The sequence below is a fragment of the Fusarium odoratissimum genome, assembly GCF_000260195.1.
Source record: "Fusarium odoratissimum NRRL 54006 unplaced genomic scaffold supercont1.25, whole genome shotgun sequence".
Taxonomy (NCBI): domain Eukaryota; kingdom Fungi; phylum Ascomycota; class Sordariomycetes; order Hypocreales; family Nectriaceae; genus Fusarium; species Fusarium odoratissimum.
In genome coordinates, this window is record NW_022158778.1 from 288,037 (window position 1) to 308,945 (window position 20,909).

General features: G+C 48.5%; 6 protein-coding genes across 9 annotated transcripts; 2 read left to right on the plus strand and 4 right to left on the minus strand.

Annotated features, from left to right (window-relative positions):
* Positions 1 to 8: 8 nt before the first annotated feature.
* Positions 9 to 5,046, minus strand: FOIG_12194 (uncharacterized protein; the record flags this gene model as incomplete). The annotated part of the gene is made up of 4 exons (XM_031213006.1): positions 9 to 1,745; positions 1,802 to 4,440; positions 4,490 to 4,799; positions 4,855 to 5,046. 4 exons carry the CDS (start codon positions 5,044 to 5,046, stop codon positions 426 to 428), a joined length of 4,461 nt encoding a protein of 1,486 aa, XP_031057302.1. The 3' UTR covers positions 9 to 425.
* A 1,701-nt stretch (positions 5,047 to 6,747) lies between these two features.
* FOIG_12195 (uncharacterized protein) lies at positions 6,748 to 10,214 on the plus strand. The gene is made up of 2 exons (XM_031213007.1): positions 6,748 to 7,604; positions 7,659 to 10,214. The coding sequence occupies exons 1-2, from the start codon at positions 7,566 to 7,568 to the stop codon at positions 9,669 to 9,671; spliced, it is 2,052 nt and encodes a 683-aa protein (XP_031057303.1). The 5' UTR covers positions 6,748 to 7,565; the 3' UTR covers positions 9,672 to 10,214.
* A 150-nt stretch (positions 10,215 to 10,364) lies between these two features.
* FOIG_12196 (uncharacterized protein) lies at positions 10,365 to 13,053 on the minus strand. Of its 4 annotated transcripts, XM_031213009.1 has the most exons (4): positions 12,925 to 13,053; positions 11,694 to 12,788; positions 11,244 to 11,640; positions 10,365 to 11,192 (listed from the first exon to the last, which is right to left on the minus strand). In XM_031213009.1, exons 2-4 carry the CDS (start codon positions 12,596 to 12,598, stop codon positions 10,638 to 10,640), a joined length of 1,857 nt encoding a protein of 618 aa, XP_031057305.1. In that variant the 5' UTR covers positions 12,599 to 12,788; positions 12,925 to 13,053; the 3' UTR covers positions 10,365 to 10,637. The 4 variants fall into 4 exon arrangements, with proteins under 4 accessions (XP_031057305.1, XP_031057304.1, XP_031057306.1 ...); XM_031213008.1 differs by having other exon boundaries at positions 11,694 to 13,050; XM_031213011.1 differs by having other exon boundaries at positions 10,401 to 11,640; positions 12,925 to 13,050.
* Positions 13,054 to 13,498: 445 nt separating this feature from the next.
* Positions 13,499 to 14,394, minus strand: FOIG_12197 (uncharacterized protein). The gene has a single exon (XM_031213012.1). It carries the CDS (start codon positions 14,318 to 14,320, stop codon positions 13,712 to 13,714), a length of 609 nt encoding a protein of 202 aa, XP_031057308.1. The 5' UTR covers positions 14,321 to 14,394; the 3' UTR covers positions 13,499 to 13,711.
* A 506-nt stretch (positions 14,395 to 14,900) lies between these two features.
* Positions 14,901 to 16,738, minus strand: FOIG_12198 (uncharacterized protein). The gene is made up of 2 exons (XM_031213013.1): positions 16,513 to 16,738; positions 14,901 to 16,382 (listed from the first exon to the last, which is right to left on the minus strand). The coding sequence occupies exon 2, from the start codon at positions 15,758 to 15,760 to the stop codon at positions 15,458 to 15,460; it is 303 nt and encodes a 100-aa protein (XP_031057309.1). The 5' UTR covers positions 15,761 to 16,382; positions 16,513 to 16,738; the 3' UTR covers positions 14,901 to 15,457.
* Positions 16,739 to 16,754: 16 nt separating this feature from the next.
* On the plus strand, positions 16,755 to 20,436 carry FOIG_12199 (uncharacterized protein). Its single transcript, XM_031213014.1, has 3 exons — positions 16,755 to 18,720; positions 18,770 to 19,049; positions 19,107 to 20,436. The coding sequence occupies exons 1-3, from the start codon at positions 17,265 to 17,267 to the stop codon at positions 20,140 to 20,142; spliced, it is 2,772 nt and encodes a 923-aa protein (XP_031057310.1). The 5' UTR covers positions 16,755 to 17,264; the 3' UTR covers positions 20,143 to 20,436.
* The last annotated feature ends 473 nt before the right edge of the window (positions 20,437 to 20,909 follow it).

Sequence of the window (20,909 nt, forward strand, 5' to 3'; positions counted from 1 at the left end):
GTAGGATGTTACATATTATTTAAAAATAAGTATTTTATTTGTTCATTGATCGCTTCTTAGTCTCTGACCAAGTTTCCCCAGGTTCCTCAATTCCTTGCCCTCGCATCCAATTTACGCCAAAGAAAACCATCAATCAAGGGATATCACTCTCACTGACTCCCACCAATTCACTGACATAAAACATACCAATTTATGCCTTGCACCTCTTGGCAGAAGCTTCCTCCTCGATTCGTGAAAGAACCCATTGTCTCCTTTCTTCAATGCCGGCCCAGATATTACCTAAGATTTGCATCTGAATTAAACAAAAGAAAAACAAAAAGAAACAAGCACTTGAAAGCGAAAGGTCAAGTATAATGTCTCAATTGCTTCAAGACTCATGTGAAATGAAACACCCTGTCATAACCCGGCTAATGAACCGTTCCTGCTTAAGGGTTTGGCGTCACTTCCCGACTGGTTCGCCCATCCCGCTTGCTCATGAAGCTTCGGCGAAGATGGGCTTTGGGACTGTCGGGAACCAGGGGGGACTCTGTTGGTTGGAAACTGCTCTTCAGTGTCACGGTTCCACTGCCAACTGTGAGCTCCTTGGCGGCAGATGAGCCTGACTCGTCCACAAAGTAAACATGCTCGCCCAGATCATCATCACTGCTGAAAGTGTGCTGTCCCTTCGCTTCGATCTTGAACTGTGCGTCGGGCGAGCATGGAAATTTGAATGTATCGCCGAAGGTCCACTGACCATTCGTAGACTTGAAGTGCTTGGTCTTGCCCACTGTCTTCTCCTTGGGGTTGATCTGCGTGATGACAATATACAGATCCGATGCGGGAGGGAAACCTGCTGCTTCGACCACAGTAAAGGAAGCAGTGCCTCCTGGTGCAGCTCCGGGATTAGCGCTATGGACTGATGACTGTCCAATGCTCTTTGCCCGAACATGGCCGTTGCTTGTAGAAGGCCGAGTTCCAGGTGATGTGCCCTCTTCGTTGATGGCAGGTGACCGGCGGAGACCACCGTTGGTGCTTGCGGTACCATTAGAGCTCAAGCCTTGAGGTTCAAACGCCTCACCATCTTCTTCGATGATGTCCCCATTGTCCTTTTTGTTAAAGATGCCACGGCGGAGGAACGAAGCTCCCCTACCAACACCGTGACCAACAACTCCCGCAACTGCAACACCACCCTTGAGAGGCGCTCCGGCAACACCAGTGACGATACGACCAGGAGCAGACGAGAAAGTGTTGCCGAAAGTGGATGTGCCCTGTCGTGATCGCTGGACATAGCTGGGTCGGAACAGGAGTCGGATGCGTACGCTTCCCGATTTGCCATCAAGGATATACTTAGTCTCCGATGGCTTGAAAGGATCCAGAGACTCGAGATTGATGTCGGCAGCACCCAAGAAGTCAGGTTTGTCTGCGAAGTCGTAATCCCACACAGAGAGCTTGAATTGTGCAGCAGTTCTCGAGGGTACATTGACCTCAAAGTATTCATTCCATGTGGGATTCAGGGTCTTCTTTATCACCTTGGTCTTGTGGATCTCCTGGCCGTTGAGCTCGAACTTACAGTAAGGATCACTCTTGCCATTGCGGTCAGCTGAGGGAAGGTCAGTAGCATCAAGAACATCAACGCGCAGTGTACCCATGTTATTGATACTCTCGCTCGGGTCAAGCTGCATCTTAACCGGGATGTACTTCAGGCTGACCTTAACACTCGCGGGGCGCCCATCTTCGCTCTTCAGTTTCAGAGTTGTCGGGTTGTTCTAAAGAGGCTAGTTAGTTTTCATGTCTACACAGTGAGATCCAAAGTCAGTCTTACCAGGCATTGCTTAAGAGTTTCCAGTGTGTTGCCAGCCAGCGAGGCCATGAGGTCATCCTGGTCATCACCCTTCTTGCGAGCCCGAAGTGTCAGTCGGGAGAAGTCAAGCTCACGAATAAAGCAATCTCCAATCTCTTCAAACTTGTGGTGCTTGCTACGAGCAGTTGAAGAGACGTAGGACGGGTATGCCATATCGTCTACAAGAACCTCCAGCAGTCCATGGCTTTCTGGCATCTCTGCCTCCATGAGTCTGAAGATGAGCAGGCCACTCTCGTACCTGAGAAGCTCCTCAGGAGACAATCGGATTTTACGGGGACCCTTGGGCGCTTCGATCGAGGGGCGTCCAACAGTTGTGGGCGTAGGCGGCTCCAGCTGGTTCTCCTTTGGCTTGTCGAGGCTGGCGTTGAATTTACCGGCTTCGCTGGATCTCTGCGGGTTAGGTGATTGTTCTTCACCGGAGGAGGAATCCTTGTCCTTCTCTACCTCCTTCTCCTTCTCCTTTTCTTTCTCCTCCTCATCTTCCTCCTCAGGATCAGCGACATTGAGACAGGGGTAAAAGGCAACAGTGTAATGCAGAACTCCTTTAGCGATACCCTTGCCATGCAGACGCAGACCATCTTCACGGAGCTGTTTCTTGTCGTTGACAAGAAACTCCCCAGTCTCGTCCTGTACGACATAGTCGGCGGCGAAGACTTCGACCATTCCCAGACTACGGTCCTTGCCAACCTTTTCTGTATCCATTACTTCCAAAGCAAGTCTATCGCGAGCAGAATGGATGGGCACGTAAAGTACCTCGTCCCATTCAGGGTTGAGATCGTTGCGGAAGGTGACAGTTCGTGCTTTTTCAATACCAGAGAGCAGAATTCGAGTGTAGGGATCCGATTTACCGAAGGCCTCAAAGTTTCGTAGATCAGTAGCCTTCTTGAAATGGAGACGCATCACACCGATGGGGGTGACATAGCCACCAGTGCTGGCCACGCCAGAGATAGCGACTGGTTTCCACTGTGCCATCATCTTGACACGGCCAGTCTGAGCACCATGCAGGTTGTACCATTCCTTGCCTTGTTCCATACATTCAAGCATCTCATCGAGCTTGATCTGGTACTTTCCAAGGACTTGGTCTCCAGCAAGATCACGGTCATCCTTGATTGTAAGACCAAGCTTAGCCTTCTTCCGATCCGTGATCAGAATCTCCTTAGAACCATTGTCCCAGATAGGGTTATTGGTACGCTTCAACTTCTTGGTTTGGTGGACTTCCTTACCATTCAAGAACATAACCGCGTAAGGGTTGAGAGATCCTACAAGACTCTTGGTACCATCCAGATCCTTGGCCTGTTCCACAGTAAATCGAAGGATACCTTGGTTGGATGGAGGTGGAGGTTCATCTTGTCCCTCAGCGTTCTTGACGGTTTCAAGGACAGGAAAGAAGCGAATATCACACGAAACAACACCGCGAGCCTTGCCATCAGAGATGACCTCCAACCGCTGATTTTCATGAACATTGAGCTCCTCAACACTTTCCAGAGGGAAAGAAGCGACACCCAGTTCTTTTGACTTGCGGAAATCATTGTGGTCGAAGATTTGCATGTCCAGCGAGTCGTTAAAAGAGGTAACAATGATGTAGTGGGTTTCGTTCCACCTGGGGTTGGAATTATCATGAACAACTTTAGTTCGGGCAAGCTCCTGGCGTCGGTTCAAGCTCAAGCAGGCGTAAGGATCAACGGTTCCACCAAAGTTGTCGGTGTTCTTCAGGCCCTGAGCACCATGGAGAGTCACTGCCACGACACCGATGGCCTGGTCAACGGGAGAACCAGCCAGCATCTTCGCGACCTCAATGGGGAAGACCTTGGGCGCGTACATCATCGGGGCCAAGTTGCCATGAATCTGCTCAAGGATGAACTTCTCGAGACCAGGAATGAAGTTGATATCGAAACCAAAGTTATCACCACCGAGGGGCTTGCAGACGTAGTCGATGGTTGGTCGCTCCAGGAAGCACATTTCAACACGGTCAATGTGAGGGAAGGGGATTTGCAGCTTGATCTTGAGGCGCATGATACCGGAGAAAGCCATATCCTCGACAATGACGTCGAGACCCTTGCTGATCATGGCCTTGCCAATGCGGATCTCGAGGACAACCTTGGGGTTGATCTTGCTTGAAAGCTGGCGCGAAGTCATATCGGCTGTGTCGTTGGGAGTAAAACTGAACTTCCAGTCCATCATAACAATGTCATCCTCAGTCTTGGGGTAAGTTTTGACGTGCTCCATACGAGGAGGCTTGCTGCCTAGAGTAAAGGTCTTGAGCTTGAGACTGTCCAGGAATGACGGAGTAGCAGAACTCAGAACTTGATCGACTGAATTGATGATGGTCTGAGCAAGAACGGGCTGATAAATGGGCCAGAATTTGACCATGAATGAATTGATCCATTCGAGGGACTCGTTATCGTTCTCGAGCTTTTTAAGAGCCATCTCGCGGGTTATGTCGTCTCGGAAGTTACGTCGCACTCGTCGCAGGGACGTTCGGTAGTAGGTCGAGCAAAAGGCCATAATGATGATGATCCAGCCAAGGCCGCCGCCAAAGACAGCTACAAGCCAGGAGGAGATGCAAGCAAAAATGATGACGCCCGTGTTGTGGTACCAATCTGCCCTTGTTAGTGGTCTGTATGCGCATATAGTTGAATTGAGACATACCACCATAGAGGGTATCCGGAAGCTGTCCCTCGACCCATGTCGCGTGATCGAGGAGACTCTCCTGTTCGGTAGCATCGTCAATTGGCCATCCTAGTCGAGGAGCCCATCCTGTTCGCGAGAAGGGGGCTTCTTCGGCTTTAGGGTCAGTGCCATCCGCGAGCGGCTTGCCCTGCTCGTCGCGGGCTACATCCAAGGCCCCTTCTTTGCTTGGTTCTGGCAGATCTTCGATAGGGCCGGTGCCGTCATCGACGTCGGTGATAATTGCGGCGCCCTTGGGCCTCCTACTTTGCTGAAGTTCAGGTGGGATGGCCTGCGCATGGTTCGCGTTAGCTGTAGGTCGCGATTTCAAGAGGAGAGGGGCATACCGCATTGGCTTGAGCCTTCTTCTGCTCTGGGCTCGCATCAGGATCGAATGTGAAAGCAGCGACACCAGCATTCCTAGAGGACTCTACAATCTTTTTTTGGGCATCGTCTGCGGTGACGTTTGTTTGAGGGTCTGCAGCAGCCTCGACGAGACCCTGCTGCTTCAGCTCATCAGCTTCCTTTGCGGTAGACATGACGTTGTGTAGTGCAGCGTTGCTGCGGTTGCTGCTGGAACGTGCTGGTACGAGGGGTCTGTTTCGGGCGGTTCGCAGTCGTCAATTGGCGTATTTCAAGCTCTACGCACCGTCGCGAAGCATTCAAACTATAAGGCCGATTCCGAACGACCGTCGTAATGGCGTTGGCCGATTCACTTGGTGGTGAGGTTGCGAATGCCCGTGTAGCCAGCTGAAAGCCTGGTAGCTGGTAGCTTGGACACAGACTACCTTGGAGCTGAGCTGAGCTGGGCTAGGTTGCCTCTAGGTGGATTACGTGCCTAGCTGGAGCTGGAGACACCAGCTTGTTTGAGACGGCAGAGGGAGGGGTGGTATGGAAAACGAAAGGGAATCCGAGAAGGGAAGTCGAAAAGAAAAGGGGAACAGTTAAAATAAGAGAGGGAAACCTGGAAAAGAAGGATCGGAGGTATGTAAGAAACCAAGCCAAGGGATTGGAAGGTGGAAGAAATCCTGGCAGAAGATGACAAGAAGAGACAAGTCAAGTCAAGACAAGACAAGACATGGAAGACCAAGATTTGGGCCTGGGCTGTTCCAGTGGTGCAACCCGCAGACGCAATTGCAGCCCGGTTGAGTGGCTTCTTTCCAAGCTTGCGGTGATCGTCGAGGCACTGGAAAGTGAACTGATAAAGGGTACCAAGTAAGTACTTGGCAACAAGCACATGGCTCTATATATGGCAGTGTCATTTTAAAGTTACTCTCGCTAGTGGGAGGGAGCTAATTTGTGGCTCAACAAGGGAAATTGAAGCAGCCGAGAGAGTTCGATCATTATCAGCAGAAAGCGGAGTCAACATCTGTAGACAGCTGCAACCAGGCTAAGAGGCTGCAAGCTAGAGCCAGTGATCGGATACAGTGGAGTTGGAGGGTGCCTGAGCTTCAATAGAGGGTGTTGATTGCGGGCCGAGCGAGCGAGCGGCAGAGCACCTAGGCACCGTATCGATGATGATCAGCATTCACTGACTGCAAAAAGTATCGTGGTACTGTGAAACAACATCTGTAGACTAATAGTGGAGGTAATTGACCACTTCTCTTGTTTGTGCAGTTATCCTTTCATCCGCAATACAGGTAGAGCTTCCAAAGCTAATCAACTCTGCTCAAGACTGTTTCTCAGCTACAGTGCCTCCAGAGACATAAATGCTTTGAGCCGAGTACTGCAACACTGAGGTATTATCTGCAAAAGTTAGATACCAGTGAATAGTGTTCTCATAAGTCAACCCATCCCAAGAAAGGCTCTCAAGTCTCCCTAGATCCCTCCCTCCCCTGCCAATCACCAAACTCCCTGGCTAGTTATCCCTGCCGCGCTGAGCAACTGGACACGACCTACGTAATTGATGGTCCGGGGGAGCTCAATTTTGCTTGTGACGGAAGTATTCAGTGGGCCGGGACCCTCGACGACAAGGATCCTGGGGTTTCCAAGATCGAGCAGAGGACTCTTTTCTGTATTTGGTTTGGTGTAGGTCCTTGGAACCCCTGCTTCGTTTACTGCTAGCACGGCTGAAGTTGGTTGCGTAGCTCGGAATTTCCAGCTGGTGTGTTTTTTTGGGCTTGACTTTATTGATGAGACGTGAATTCGTGGCGTGGCTCCTGTTGTGATGGTTTGTTTCCCTTTTGTTCCATAACATAATATGTAGCCACATGAAACCATCTGCTGGCACAACTCGATACCAGAAACGCAATTGTGATCTGACTGGTTCATCTTGACGAAACCGTTTCCTTGCTGTGCAATCTCGCCTCCAAGTCTGTAATACTGAGAGGCAGTGAGTGTATCGCGTGTTCGTTGTGCATCACAGTAGGGAAATGCTGTGCCGAGGACACAAAAACAGCCTGTCCTCTGCAACAACTCACACTGTTTTGGCCTCGCTGAGTTCCACTTCCTGTCACCTTGCATTTGAAGCCTTCCTTTCTCCCTCACCTGCAGCTGCATCTGCACAGCCACTCTGCTTGACCTGAACGCTAGGTTCACACTACTGTGACCCAGAATAGGGACGAGGGGATCCCCAATAGATTGCCGCGCTTTCGCCATCAGCATTTCTATTGGGCCGGATACCCTAGTCTCGTGCCTTTCGATGCATCTTCCCAGTTTCTGTTGCCTGTGAACTTGGGTCAACCTCTTGTCTCATGGATATAAAGAGATTAATAGTGCCATTTCTGGATAAAATCTAAGGAGTCGCTTTGGAGGTTGAAGGTGGAACATAAAGCAATGCAGTTTGTTTGCTAGTTGATATTAGTCAATCGTTTGGTGGTTAGGTAATGTACTAGGTTAACACAGCGGTCCTAAGATGTTCCCTTCCTTGACCAGAACAATCGATAGACAATCCGAAATGCATCATGAATCATCTAACTAATCAGACCAAGGAGTGTGCCGCTTGCTACATATTTACATACCAGGAGTCACTGTACTGGGACTTTCTTCAGTTGCAGCAGTTCTTGTCGCCTTTCATAAATATGGAGATGTCATCAATATTATAGTACGAGTCAACATAATGCATCTGTTGCTCTCAGCCTGGTTTCGACAGCCAACAGTGAGTATCGCTATACTTGCTCCAAAGGAAATCAAGCTAACAATACGATAAAAGTCATATTATACTCGCCAAATCGGCTCTTCTCGGTTCTTCACCAGAAATCACAGCTGGCTCCAGTCTGTGGGCACAAAACCAGCCTTCAAACCATCGTCTCAGCAACTGAGGATCGCAAAACTCTGCGCTGACCAGAATGTCGTGGTATCAGCAAGACCCGGATCAGGCAAAACCGCCACCATAGAAGCTATTGCGGCTGCACACCCTGATAAAAGAATTGGCAGTATTCTCTTCTCAAAGAGGCTTCAGAGTGAAACATCTCATCGTCTGAACAAGTACCACAATAGCGATGTATACACTTTCCATGGCATGGCGGGTGTCCTCCTTGGACAAGTGGTTCCGAGTGATGGAGCACTCATCAAGCTCTTGGAGAATATCGATAAGTGCAGCAAACTTCCACGATGGACCTCAACACCTTTCGACATCATTGTACTGGACGAGTTTCAGGACTGCAATCCAGAAACCTTCTGGCTAGTCGAGTGCTTTGTCCGGGCCAACAACCTTAGGAAAGGAGGCCAGCCTGCGCGCATAGTCGTCCTCGGCGACGAGCGCCAATCGATATACCGCTTTCGCGGTGCTGACCCTCGCTATCTGACTCTGGCCCCTGAGGTGCTAGGCCCAATCAGTCCCTATCCCTTTGCAGAAGTTCAGTTAGGCAACAGTTTCAGGCTGTCCTCATCGACTGTCCAGTTCATCAACCGTGTCTTCCTCGGTGGAGAGCAGTACATCTCCAGCTCGAAGCGTGGTCCAAAGCCCATTGTCCTGAGATGCAATATTTGGGACAGTTTGGCATTGGCTAGAGCGATTTCCCCCCTGGTAAAACGTTACAAGCCTGAGAACTGCGTGATAATAGCACCCTCCGTTCGTACGAGAGGACCATTGCAAGAACTTATAAATGCATTGACTCAGGTCTGTGATTTGCCGATACATGTACCTCCTGATGAGGAAACACCTCTCAACGACAAGGTGATCAAAGGAAAGTTGTGCATCTCTACGATACATCAGTTCAAGGGTCGAGAGCGTAAACTTGTCATTCTTCTTGGCATCGATGCCTCCTATTTCGAGTTCTTCGGCCGCGACTTGCCAGATGACAGCTGTCCCAACGAAGTTTTTGTGGCTCTAACGCGCTCTCTGCAACAACTCGTATTGGTCCACAATGATGAGAGTAAGATGATGCCTTGTGTATCCCTCGATTCTCTGTACGACACCGCCAAGATAGTCAACTTGACAACGATACGAACAAAAATTCCACAACCTGATCTACCTGGACGCCCCCTAGAGTTGGGGCTTATGCTTCCAAAATCTTGCGGAGCCCGTGAAATAACGCGGTATGTCCAGGGCGATGCTCTTGATAAAATTGTCGAGCGCCATCTTCATGTAGACAGGATAGCGCCTCCTCTCCCTCGCCATGAACACATCAACATAAGAAATGTGGTACCCTCGGATCTAAAAAGGGGGTTCTATGAGTCTGTTAGCGACATCAATGGCCTTGTTATTGCCGCAGCTCTGGAACTAGCAACAGCCGGAACATTAAGGTCACTAGGACGACCAAGTAAAGGAGAGGTTGATGAAACTTTGTCAAAATGCCCCGAGAAGCTTGTTGCTTGGCTTTGCCGGAAAGCTTGCGAGTATGAAGCGAGTCTCTCGGGCTATCTACCGCGCGTGATTCAGATGAAAGACCACAAGTATGACTGGATCAAGCCCGAAGACCTCAGCCTTGCTCGGCGTCGACTTGATAGTGAGCTGGTGGGTTCTGCCCGAAAGCTGGATTTTGAAGTTGAGATGCAGCAGCAATTCTATATCGATGGCCAAGAAACTCAACTCTGTGGTCGAGCAGATATTGTAAACAATTCCGCAACCGAGAGCAATGACGACATGGATAATCGAACAATATGGGAGATCAAGTTCGTCTTAAGCCTTTCCAACGAACATATCATACAGGCTTGCGTTTATGCCTACTTGTCAGGCTCAGAGTCTGGAAAGTTACCACGCATCATACTGTACAATGTGTGAGATGGGGACAAGCGCGAGATCATACCACGTCATGGAATAGAGGGGTTGAGACAACTGATCACAAGTGTTCTTAGACTTCGATATACTTCGAAAGAAGAGATGACATACGAAGAATTCATCAAACGGTGTGGCAAGACAACGCGGAAGGTGATGAATCTCAGTGATGGGTCATAGTGAAAGTCTAGAAGCAAAAGTTAATCATGAGACTCGGGAAGAGGGTAAGACTCACCGAGATGCTTCACAACATAGAGATCTATTCATTCTAGAACATTGAAGTTTCACAATTCCTATTTAAGGGGCATAATTTCTGTATGTAGAGTCATCTAGACCATATCTCAAACTTAGTCTCATAGAAACTGCTGAGGTCATGGGGCAGGGAGGCTTGCCAGGCAGAGCGTTGAAAGCATGTTTATTCGACCTCTCTTTCACTATATCATTGGGATATCAAGAGTCTTCGTAAGTTCAAGCATTGCATGATTGTAAGATGTGAACTCTTCATGCTCCATCAGAGACCAACGTGACTTGCGTTGATGTGACCATCAGACTACCAACGCCTTGATTTACCTGCATATATATTACGTAGCCCGTCACTTCCAAGCTTTTTTGGCTGTGTTATAACGTTTGAGTTTGGTATAGGTAAGGATACTGAGTTACATAGCAACGAGCATAGACTCATGCAGCCAAACACAGTGACAAGACCAAGGAATCAACTTTAAAAGCAGGCTATTGACACAATGGCTTACAATGGAGTGAATTTCATGAGTATTTCTGTATTCTTCGTCACATCGTATTAAAATATCCAATACTTCTTGCACAACTACATGACCCATATTCAAGTTCAAACGCTGCAATGAACAAAGGCACAGTGGCTAGTGCTCAACCAAATCTAAGACATAAGAAAATGCTGAAAAGTGGCCAGTCCTATATCCGTTACGCCATTCTCGTATGCAATAAACGCCTCTTCCCTTAATAACCCAAGCCATGCTGGTGAACTGGACATCGTCCGGGATGTTTACGGAACCAAGACGAGATGCAGTGTTTATGAAATCTGCACAGACACTCCAAACGTGCCATTTGATCCCCAACAGTGAATTCTTCGAGACAAATGGTGCACTCTGCATCATCGATGCAATCCTTCTCCGTTGCGGAATAACAATACATGCCTGTCAACCGGGGTACAGCTGGCGCTCCGCCATCCTCACCAGCACCCAACGTTCCATACGCGCTGTGAGTCTGGATACACTTCGTGATATGTGACTGACGAAGTTCCTCAGCATTTGGCAAGCTCTGGGACGGCAGCTCGCGATGACAAACAGGACATTCATCTTCCTCGGCAATCTGTGGCGTAGGCGGAAGCTCCCGCTGCCTGGTCGATGATTCTCCCAGTGAGCTATAGCGATCTGGATATGAAGATGGCGAAGCAGCCTGGCCACTTGCTTGGACTCGGTCAAAACGCGACTGGAGCGCTCCACTACGTCTTCTATAGGTAGGACCAGGAGAAGAACCAGATGACGCCGAGCCCTAGTGATACGTCAGTTTATGGAAAAATTCAGTGAGAGAAAGGCAAAGTACCATTGTGACACTCCTCGTCCTGAGAGAGAGATATCTGTACGGGTCGCCACCGGTGCCGGGCGCGAAAACTGCACCATGTCGATTAGACGACTGCAGTGCTCCATAGGCATTGCCAATACTGCTTCGTGACCTCTGGTGAGAAGTTCGCGGCGAAAGAGTTGCTTGTGGACTCGGGCTTTGCGGGGGCGCTGTATTCGGATCTGGTACGCAAGGATTGCAAAGCCTCACCCGTTCACCTCCTGACATGTCATTCACATCAAAATATCCGGCTCCTAGTCCGTCAACAAGCAGTGATTGATGGATGGCTGCCTCGGAGCCAGGTTGTCGTACAATATATTGGTGGGGGATGATGATCCTGTGCGGTGAACAGGCGTTGCAAACGACCCTTCCACATTTCCTGATCCGATAAGCATATATAATCAAATGTTGTCTGGATATATCTCGACCTACCTGCAATGATGTTTGCGGATGAAGAAACTAAACTGCGTATGGCAGATAGGGCAATATGTGACCTCATTATCCGGCTGCCATCTTGGGCGTTGCTGATCTGACGATATTGACTGGCGAGCAGAGCGCGGAAGTGGTGGGAGTGCCTCTTCCAAAGGTCTTGGGGATGGTAATGGTGCATCCATTCTTTCTCGGGATGGAGTTGTGTGCGCTCGTTGAGCCCCTTGTGAGTTTGGTGCGGTTATGCGTTGGCTGGACCTAGCTCTCTGATCCGGGTTGCTAGGGACAACACTCTGAGAATCAGGTTGCTCGAACCGCGTGTCACGAGAGTAGCTCACAGGGTATGTCGATAGTGAAGTGTGTGGTGTACCTGTCGAAGATTGACCTGATTCCTGGGTAACTGCGGGGGGTAAAGGAGCTTGGTTCGATGGAGGATCGCTCGTAATATAGGCAGCATCTCTGTCAACGTTCGCATGGTCCGAGTCTGGGCTTGGGACATTATCTCTAGTGATCCCAATTTGTGCAAGCTCTTGGTTTGATAAGCGAATAGTTTGTGCTCCAGACTGATCTCGTTCGATCTCAGTGCGAGAGTGATGCGAGCTATGGGTGGATTCTTGGTCTCCTGAACCACTCTCCGATAGACTCCGCTCGATGGTGTGGGATGGGCAGTCGAAGTATCGCGAACATTCTTGGTGATGGAAGCGACGATTCCGCCAAGGGCATATTGGATCTTGTGCGTTATCTTGGTGGTGATATTGGTCTGGGTCTTGGTCGTTCTGGTCGATTTCGCGTTGGCCGTCATCGCTATACAACGAATGTGAGCTCGGAGAACTACTCGACACAAGAGCACTGTAGTCTCTGGCAGCCTCAGAGGCGAACTGGCCTGAAGCACCCGAAGGGCTGGCCATGATAGCTCATTAAGACTCGGTTGTTAACGAGGGGGGTGACTGGAAATGTGTAGCCCTCGTCTAATACAACATGGGTTGATGATTTCGGTCGAGGGGATGGGCCCGGAGTTTTGTATTGTGGGAGTGTGTAGGTAAAAGAAGAAATTCCGAGTTCGAGTGCGGCGTTTGTCGGCGGTGGTATTCCTTGAACCTATATCAGATGCGATTAGAAAATGGTTGGTTCAAGGCTAACTCGCATGATGCATGATAGATAGGTAGCTCGGTGATAGCCAGGATAGTAAGTAGGTACTGAGTCAGGTCTCGGAGATGTAGCGAGTTGAACGTACTTTTGAGGTGATTAAAATATGATGCGAAGATGATGTAGCGTCGCACTGAAGACAAGCAACGTTTTAGAAGTGATTCGAACCAAGTCGTGCCGAATTATTTGTTGATTGGAGTAAGTTATTAGAAAGTTTAGTTGGTCCAAAGGGTTGACATTGGGCTTCCACGGGTCCGCTAGGACTGGGCTTGCGGCAGGCCCGTCTCATCTGAGGGGCTGCCCGCTCCGAAGAAGTGGAGCTGGGGGAATCATTCGCCCACGCGATCACCCTTGCATCACCTATCAAACTACCTAGACGGGACCTCTAACCTAGCCTTATTGACCCCTGGGGTTCAACGTGCGGGCTTGAGAGATCCCTTTGTTATTCAAGTTGGTAGGTACTATTTCAGCTGGCCTTGAACTACCTACCTACTTCACATCTCATAAAGACAAATCAGTTTTATGCAATCTTTCCAAATACCTTACACTCACTAGTTATCATTATTTGGCCTTTTGGGAGGTTGGATAACGCTAGGTCTATAAGCATTTCTCTCTCATTCTCACATCGCAGCTCACTTGATCACTCACACGCTAACTTGAAATGTATCAGGTGGACACACTTTATTGCCTGGCAGTCTGGACAGATCTGGACCCTTATCGCCGTCTGATAATCAATATCATCTTATTTGCCCGGCATTGGTGATTAATTACCCCATAGTGTTAGTGGCCTCGACTTGAAAGGTACCCCTTCACCTTCTAGGTATCTGCACTTCTTCTATCAGCCTTGAAACCAAACCCACCAAGTCAAGTCTATTTCAGGCGGATGGTCTCAACCCATCGCCCAAGCTCCCCAGATCTTCCTCCAGTTTAACTCTTTTCACTGCCAGCTGCTTGCTCTCCTGAAGAACAAACACCATTCGAGCCCATTTCTCCTCACCTGTGTTGACCCATTGGTGCTTTGTCCCACGTTGGACTGCTACATCCCCTCGCTTCATCACACGATTCTCCCCCGAGTCGAGCACCAACTCCATCTCACCCTCAATCACAACTCCGTAGTCTATACTCAGTGTCCGATGCATGGCTGATCTACCGGGTGGGAAGTCAACAAACCGGAGCACCGAACCTCCAGGGACACCAAGCCCTGGAGAGTTGCTAATGTAGTTCCCATATGTCTCTATGTCTGTATTGTCTTCGAGATCAACTGGAAACCCTTGAGTGACGTAACCGAGGTATAAGACGTGTGTCGAGAGGACGGTCTCGGGTAACTCATCGTTGAGTCGCGTGTCAAATATCGCGTTTCCATCGTCATTATGCTTGGTGATGAACCGCTTTGGTATGGGCAAGGTATTATCTGCCGCAACAGAAAACAATGAGGATAAAAATTCGAAATATGAAAAAACGGTATTGGTTACTTGACGTGTCATTGTGATATAAAGTTCAAAGGTTATTCTTGGGTTGAGCTCGAGGATGAAGTGAGAATATCTCCTTTCTATATACCTCAGGATAGCTCATCCCAAGGCCAATTTTCATCCAATGCTCTGTCTTCGCTAATTGTCACCCATTAACTTCCTCCTCGTGAGTACTATTCGTCGATAAATCGATATGACGTTCTTGTGCTCCCTGAATCATCTGATCCAGCTTGGTCCAGCGCGTCGAAAATGCAAGCCCTGGTGTTCGAGTAGCACACAGCCTGATAGACCTCTAATCGTTACGTACCCCGAAACTATTGGGGTCCCGGGCGAATATTGCATTTGTCCCGGGGTGTTCATATGGGTATCAAGTACTCTCCCTGGAAATGAAGGTATCTGGACGAGATTTGGAGGATAAGTTCAGAGAAGGCTTGGTGCTACGGAACTCTCTTCTTGACTTGATTCATCAACATCGAAATACAATGCCGGAGCAGCTCGAAAGCGTTTGAATAATGTTATTTGTGCCACTGGGTCAACCTATTTTCTCAATTGCCTTTATCCACCAGCCAAACTGTTGGTAAATTATATAGCAATGCTTGAAAAGTTGGCGAGGACACAAGATGTTGTTCTTAATATGAATATCATCCCCTAGTTAAACATATGTAAACTTTCAAGGTGCAACATTATAATTGCGTGCATCCTTGGTGGTTGCTTGGTGGTTGCTAATGCAGAGTTATACCCCTGAGGTGGATAATCGCCCCCAATGATCTGTCTTAAGACTTCTATCTTATCAATACGGCGCAAATACCCTCTCTCACGAGAGACTTCCTAATCCGAGTGAGTTTGGATCAGATATGTAAGAAACAAAAGCGATGATTGCGTCCAAGGTTGATGCATCATCTTGTGGGAATGGTTTTCTGCCCCTTTCTGAGCACTCCTCTGAAAATCATGTCAAGGGAGAAAAGACCCATCCGACTATATTATCTTGGCGAATGAAGCAGATGATTAACCATCAGCTATGCCGTGTAACACTGAAAGCTGGTTGTCGGTTAGTCGGTGAGAGTGAAGTCCACTGGGGTGGTTGCGGCCCAACATTAAGAATTTTCGTGTATTCAAATGATCATTAACTCAAGCTAACGCAATGGAATTCAATCAAAGATATCCTTCATCCTTGAGGCCTTCCGAGGAATCGTGACAGCTTTCTACAGGCTGCTGGTATTCGGGGCCTTGACTTTTATGGATGAGAGATGCTGATAGACGTCGCGTCCTATGGCTTATTGTATTGAGCCAGTGGCCATGATAGAAATTGGGCGGTAAATTTCGAGTTTCCTGCCTTCGTTTATAACTAGAAGTGAATGATATAGTTAGTCTTTTGCTCCCTTGCTCATCAAACCCTTTTTGAACATAGTTAAACAAGCCCGCAAACTTAACCCAATTAGACTTATTCTCATGCATGAGCTTCTCAAAAGTTGTAGGATCGTCCGTTAAGCAATTCCATGCTCGGTTGATTGAGGCAAATTTCTTACGAATAACCCCTTTGACGAATCGAAAGGTCACCACAGAAGCGCCGGCTATGCGATATGCTCTGCATCTCGATATCAGCGCCGTGATCGGAGCTCTCTCAGGGCATCTGCAATGGCATTGCCGTTAGTGCAGAATTTGACGACGTGTTTCAACTGGTGCTTGGGGTGATGCCAAACTTGCAACAGAACAAATAGCTGGTGGTCGAATAGCGGAAGTTACACAAACACACGAAGTAAAGGGGCTGATGTTGAGTAAACAGGCCAATGAAAGCAAGGCCAAACAACGACTTGATATCTTTTTCACCTCTAAAATAGTCCAATGCAAGCATCATGAGACCTCTTTCTCAAGCAGGAGAGCAGCAAACGCCGCTACTGTGTGCATTACGTGGACTGATAAATGAGGCATTCGCGTCTCATTGGGGTCGATCTATTTTACACCAATAGAACTTGGGCAGTTGACGCCATCACACGTTGACGGGCTTGTGTGTATGCAGGTCCAGGACAGGATGAGAAGGCTCATGATATTAGGAACGGTCTTGGCACGGCTGAGTCGGCTTCAGGTGAATTGTTAGCGTTGGTGTTTCAGACGATGGATGGATCATGGCGAATCTTTTTTCAACCTCGCGATCAGATAAGGGTCTGTGTCTGATTGTCTAGTGCAGAATTAGACAGAGGAAGACGTACGCAGCTAGAACAAGACGTAATAGTTTCACGATGGCTCCCTTGAATATGGAGCAGAGTACGTATGCTCTCGATTTCTTAGCCAGTTGCGGAATATCCCATCCCCATACCAGACCCTGGCCAGTCGACATATGCTGACGACGACATCGGACGTAGCCCAAATTTTGATATAGCAGGCCATGATAGCGTTTTAGAGCTTTGACTATCTGACGCGGTAGGCTGATTGACTCCGATACTGATGCCGGAGTTTGGCCAGAAAAGGGACTAGACCTTTCAGCTTTGATCCTGCGGGCCCAATCATATCATGAGGGCATTCCCCATCAAAACCGTTCAAGATTTACATTTTACCTTTGGATTTTAGCAATGGATCCATGACAACTTAAGAAAAAGTCGCTTCTTGGTCTCTTGTTATTTCCTGACTAGGCTCCATGTCACTGATCCTTGCACCTTTCTTTAAAGCTTTTTACACTCTTTAAATCCCACGGCCAATCATTTGTTTCCTGCTTCAAGTTCCTGCTAATTTATTATCCGTCACTAAATCCGCCACGTTAGTTCCGCTTCCAGCCCTATAGCATTGATTGCTACCTACTACCCACCACTCGCATATCTCAATTCCTCGCTTTGTTGTACGCTGTTTTCTTTCTTTTTCTTCTTTTTTCGGTCACTCTCATTCGATATATCGTTCTTCATCAATGTCAAATTAAGCACCGTTGCGGGCTTAGTAAAGCCTGCTACCTATTCAAACGAGTTGCGCAATGGCTGGCCCTTCGCCCTCGTCCTCGAATCTTTCTCAGAACATTGATCCTTCACGTTCAGATTCAGCCTCAGTTTACCCTGCATCTCAATCATACCCTCCCCCGCCTGTACCGGTGCCGTCCTCAGGAGATTCAGCTGGTGGCGTTTCCTCGATAGCGAAGCCAGAGAAAGGGCTTGCACTGTACGCCTGTGGTCATTGTGGACGACGTTACTCAAGGCCGGAGCATCTTCAGCGCCATGTTCAGACTCATACTTTGGGCCGTAGATTTGCCTGTTCGATTTGTGGAAAGACATTTGCGCGTGCTGATCTCAAGAAGCGCCATGAGACCAACCATGAGAACGACGACACCAAGAAACGGAGGCGTACGACTTCTCTCAACACCGGTAGGGTTACCCATGCTTGCAAAGCTTGTGCCACCGCAAGGGTCAAGTGTCAGGAGGAAAAGCCTTGTCAACGATGCGTTCGTCGCGGCTTGACCTGCGTCTCGTCAGAGGCGAGCTCGTCTGCAGCCATGAACCTAGTTCACTTGTCTGCCAGTGCTCGTTCCAAAACACCTGTCGATGATGAACACGATAGTAGCAATGCTTCCGCAGAATACGCTCCCACCAGCTTTCCTAACCCGACTTCTTACCCTACCGATCAACCGTCGCTGTATGGTCAGAATGCTCACTTCCATGCGCACTCTCGGTCAGCAACCCCGAACACCGGGGATCTACCACCCAGCTCAGAGGCTGGATCTTCCAGCCAAGCCGGGACAGACCAACTTCCCTTTTGTGATTTTCTTCGGGATGTGCTATACGAACAGCAGTACGACCAGTCAGCCAGGATCCCAGAAAATCAAGGTCTCGCAGTATTGAACTTTTGTAATGATAGTAACATGGAACTATCAGACATGGACTTTGGGTTGCTGGATCATTGGAATACAGACGGGATGGCCAACTCGGCCCCAGTACAGCAAGAGACGCCCAAAAGTCCCGTCGACATGGACCATATGCGGCAGAATCTCGTCACAGCCTGGGATGTGTCTCCATGGCGATGGGACCCAGTAGCTAACGATAACGCCTTCGGCGAACAGGGAAATCTGCCAGTTTCGAAAAGAGATGTGGCTAGTATACAGGCTCAGGCTTCAAAGGGGGGGTTCAGAAGGGTCGTTGACCAAAAGCTTGATTTCGCCGCTCGCGATGGTGTATTAGCACTGGTCTTGGGGGCCTGTCAACCTGATACAATGTCGAGCCGCATCTCAGGGTCCTTTCCTTCAGCAGATCTTTTGGACACCATGTTGCATGTATTTCTCAACTCGCATACCAACCAGGTCTCGGATTACATACATTTCCCGACCTTCAAGCTCAATGAGCAAGAGCCAGAATGGATTGCGGGAGCGGCAGCTGCTGGTGCTGTGTTGATCCCCATACCGACTCTACGAAAATTCGGTTATGCTCTGCAGGAGTCCATCCGTATGTATTACCAGTTCGGCAGTTCTTCTTGCCTCTAACCTTGAAATAGGAATTGTTATGCCCAGACGTTTTGAAGAAAACAACGAAGAAATCCTCAACATAGGCCTCATTCAGGCTATTGTTCTGGGTCAAGACACAGGTCTTTGGAGCGGCAATCGACGGAAGATGGAAATTGCAGAGTGCCACGTCAACATCCCCGTGACGATGATGCGATACCGTGGCAAGTTCCAGAGGTCTTCGTATCCAATGCTTTCAGTAACACCGGCGGATGAGGGTGCGAATCTCGAGCAAAAGTGGCGGACATGGGTCGAGATGGAGAAATGGAAACGGTAAGTATTTGCGACGTTCTTTTCTTTTCTATCTATTATCAATGCTGACCGCGTTAGTTTTGTGTTCCATCTTTTCCTTCGAGATAGCCAACAGTCCATGACAGCTCTGACGAACCCCGTTATGTCATACGCCGAACTCACCCTTCCTTTACCTGCATCTAAGGAACTGTGGTACGCAAAGACAGCAAAGGATTGGAAGGATGCATACTTGAGACGAGAGGCTGGACATATGAAGCGAGCGCCGTCAGTTGGTGATCTATTCCGCGATCTGAACCTCCTTTCAGAGAACCGACATCGTTTGGATGTACAATTTTCGGCAGCAATCTATCTCCAGGCCTTTTGGCTCCTGATTCTAGAGTATAGAAATCTTTGCTCATCTTGCAGAACACGATCTTATACCCAAGACACTTATGAAGGTTCCAGTTCACTGCTAGCTGCACGACGCCACCAGCTGCTCCAGGACTTGCAGACTTTCAAAACCACAACCATGAACTGGCCCGAGATCACAGCCCAAGAACGCCTGTTGCTCAATCAGCTCATGATGGCATTGCATATATCTATGGACGACCTGCAGCTCTTCGCAGGAAAAGAGGGGGATGAACAGGCACATCGGACATTTCCTGTGCTCCAGCAGTGGGTCGAAAGTGTAGACTCTCGGGCAGCTCTATGGCACGCTGGCCAAGTTCTTCGATTTGCCAAGCTCTTCCCTTCAGCTCAATTGAAAAACTTCTACGCCGTCGGTGTACATCATGCGGCACTGGCCTTGTGGACGTACGGTGTGATAACAAAAGCCGGGAGCCAGCAAGATATGTCTTCTCAGCATGAAAAAGTCTACATCGACGGCCCGGAAGCGATGAGCGTGCAGCAGTACGTTACTATGGGACAAGGCGTGCCAGTCATTCGAGGACCGAACAAACGCAATGGAGCAACTGAGGCATCAATTGAGAATCCCAAGACGACCATGGAGGCTGCTCATGATATACTCCTAGCCAACTTCGGTGGTGCGAACAAAATGGCTCCAGCGATTGTGGAAAACCTAAGCATTTTGATACGGCAACTGGGAAATGTTGCTTGGGCAGTAGGGTTAGGTTAGGGGGTCTGGGATTGTCATGATGCGATGTGTATAGTAGGACGAAAAGTTGTTATATTTTCTTGGTCTGGGACCAAAGTGAACTTAATAATAACCGCATACCTAGTACTTTAGGCTCATGTGAACAAGATTAGACAGGAAATAGGTAGGTGAAGCTCCTCAGCGCAGCAGCAGCAGCAGCAGCAAAAGGGAGGATCTAAAGCGAATAGAGAATATTAGTCATGCCCTTGAACTGGTCAAGGTACATCCTTTCAGCATTGACAGAGCTTCATTCAACCCTACTCAATATAGTGAGCCTGAGCCATGGCAACCTACACATGTTGATCATGAATACAAGCGACTTTATAGAGTTCAGCCAGTTGTCTAACAGCGATAAACCGTAGCCTAAGCACCTAAATGAAGGCATGACTTTCTACTCTACCATAAACAAACAACCATGGATACTACATACCTTGTTCGATGAAGTCCATCCAGAGATAGTTGCCACAACTGATGAATTGTCTAGAGACGCAGTACGTCGGAAATAGTATTCACGATTTTGAAATACTCACGCTTAACTACCTATAGAATACAATATAAAGCAACCTTACTAAGAGAGATGCCCAAAACTACTGGATACTTTAAATGCTGGGTACTTATGTTAACTTTTATGGACAAAAATACCAGGCTTTATTATTATCCAATGAGATAGATCCATCCCATAGTAAATATGATAATAGAGGGTATGACATGCTCTGGGGTATATATCGGTACTTCAGGTGGATATTTTT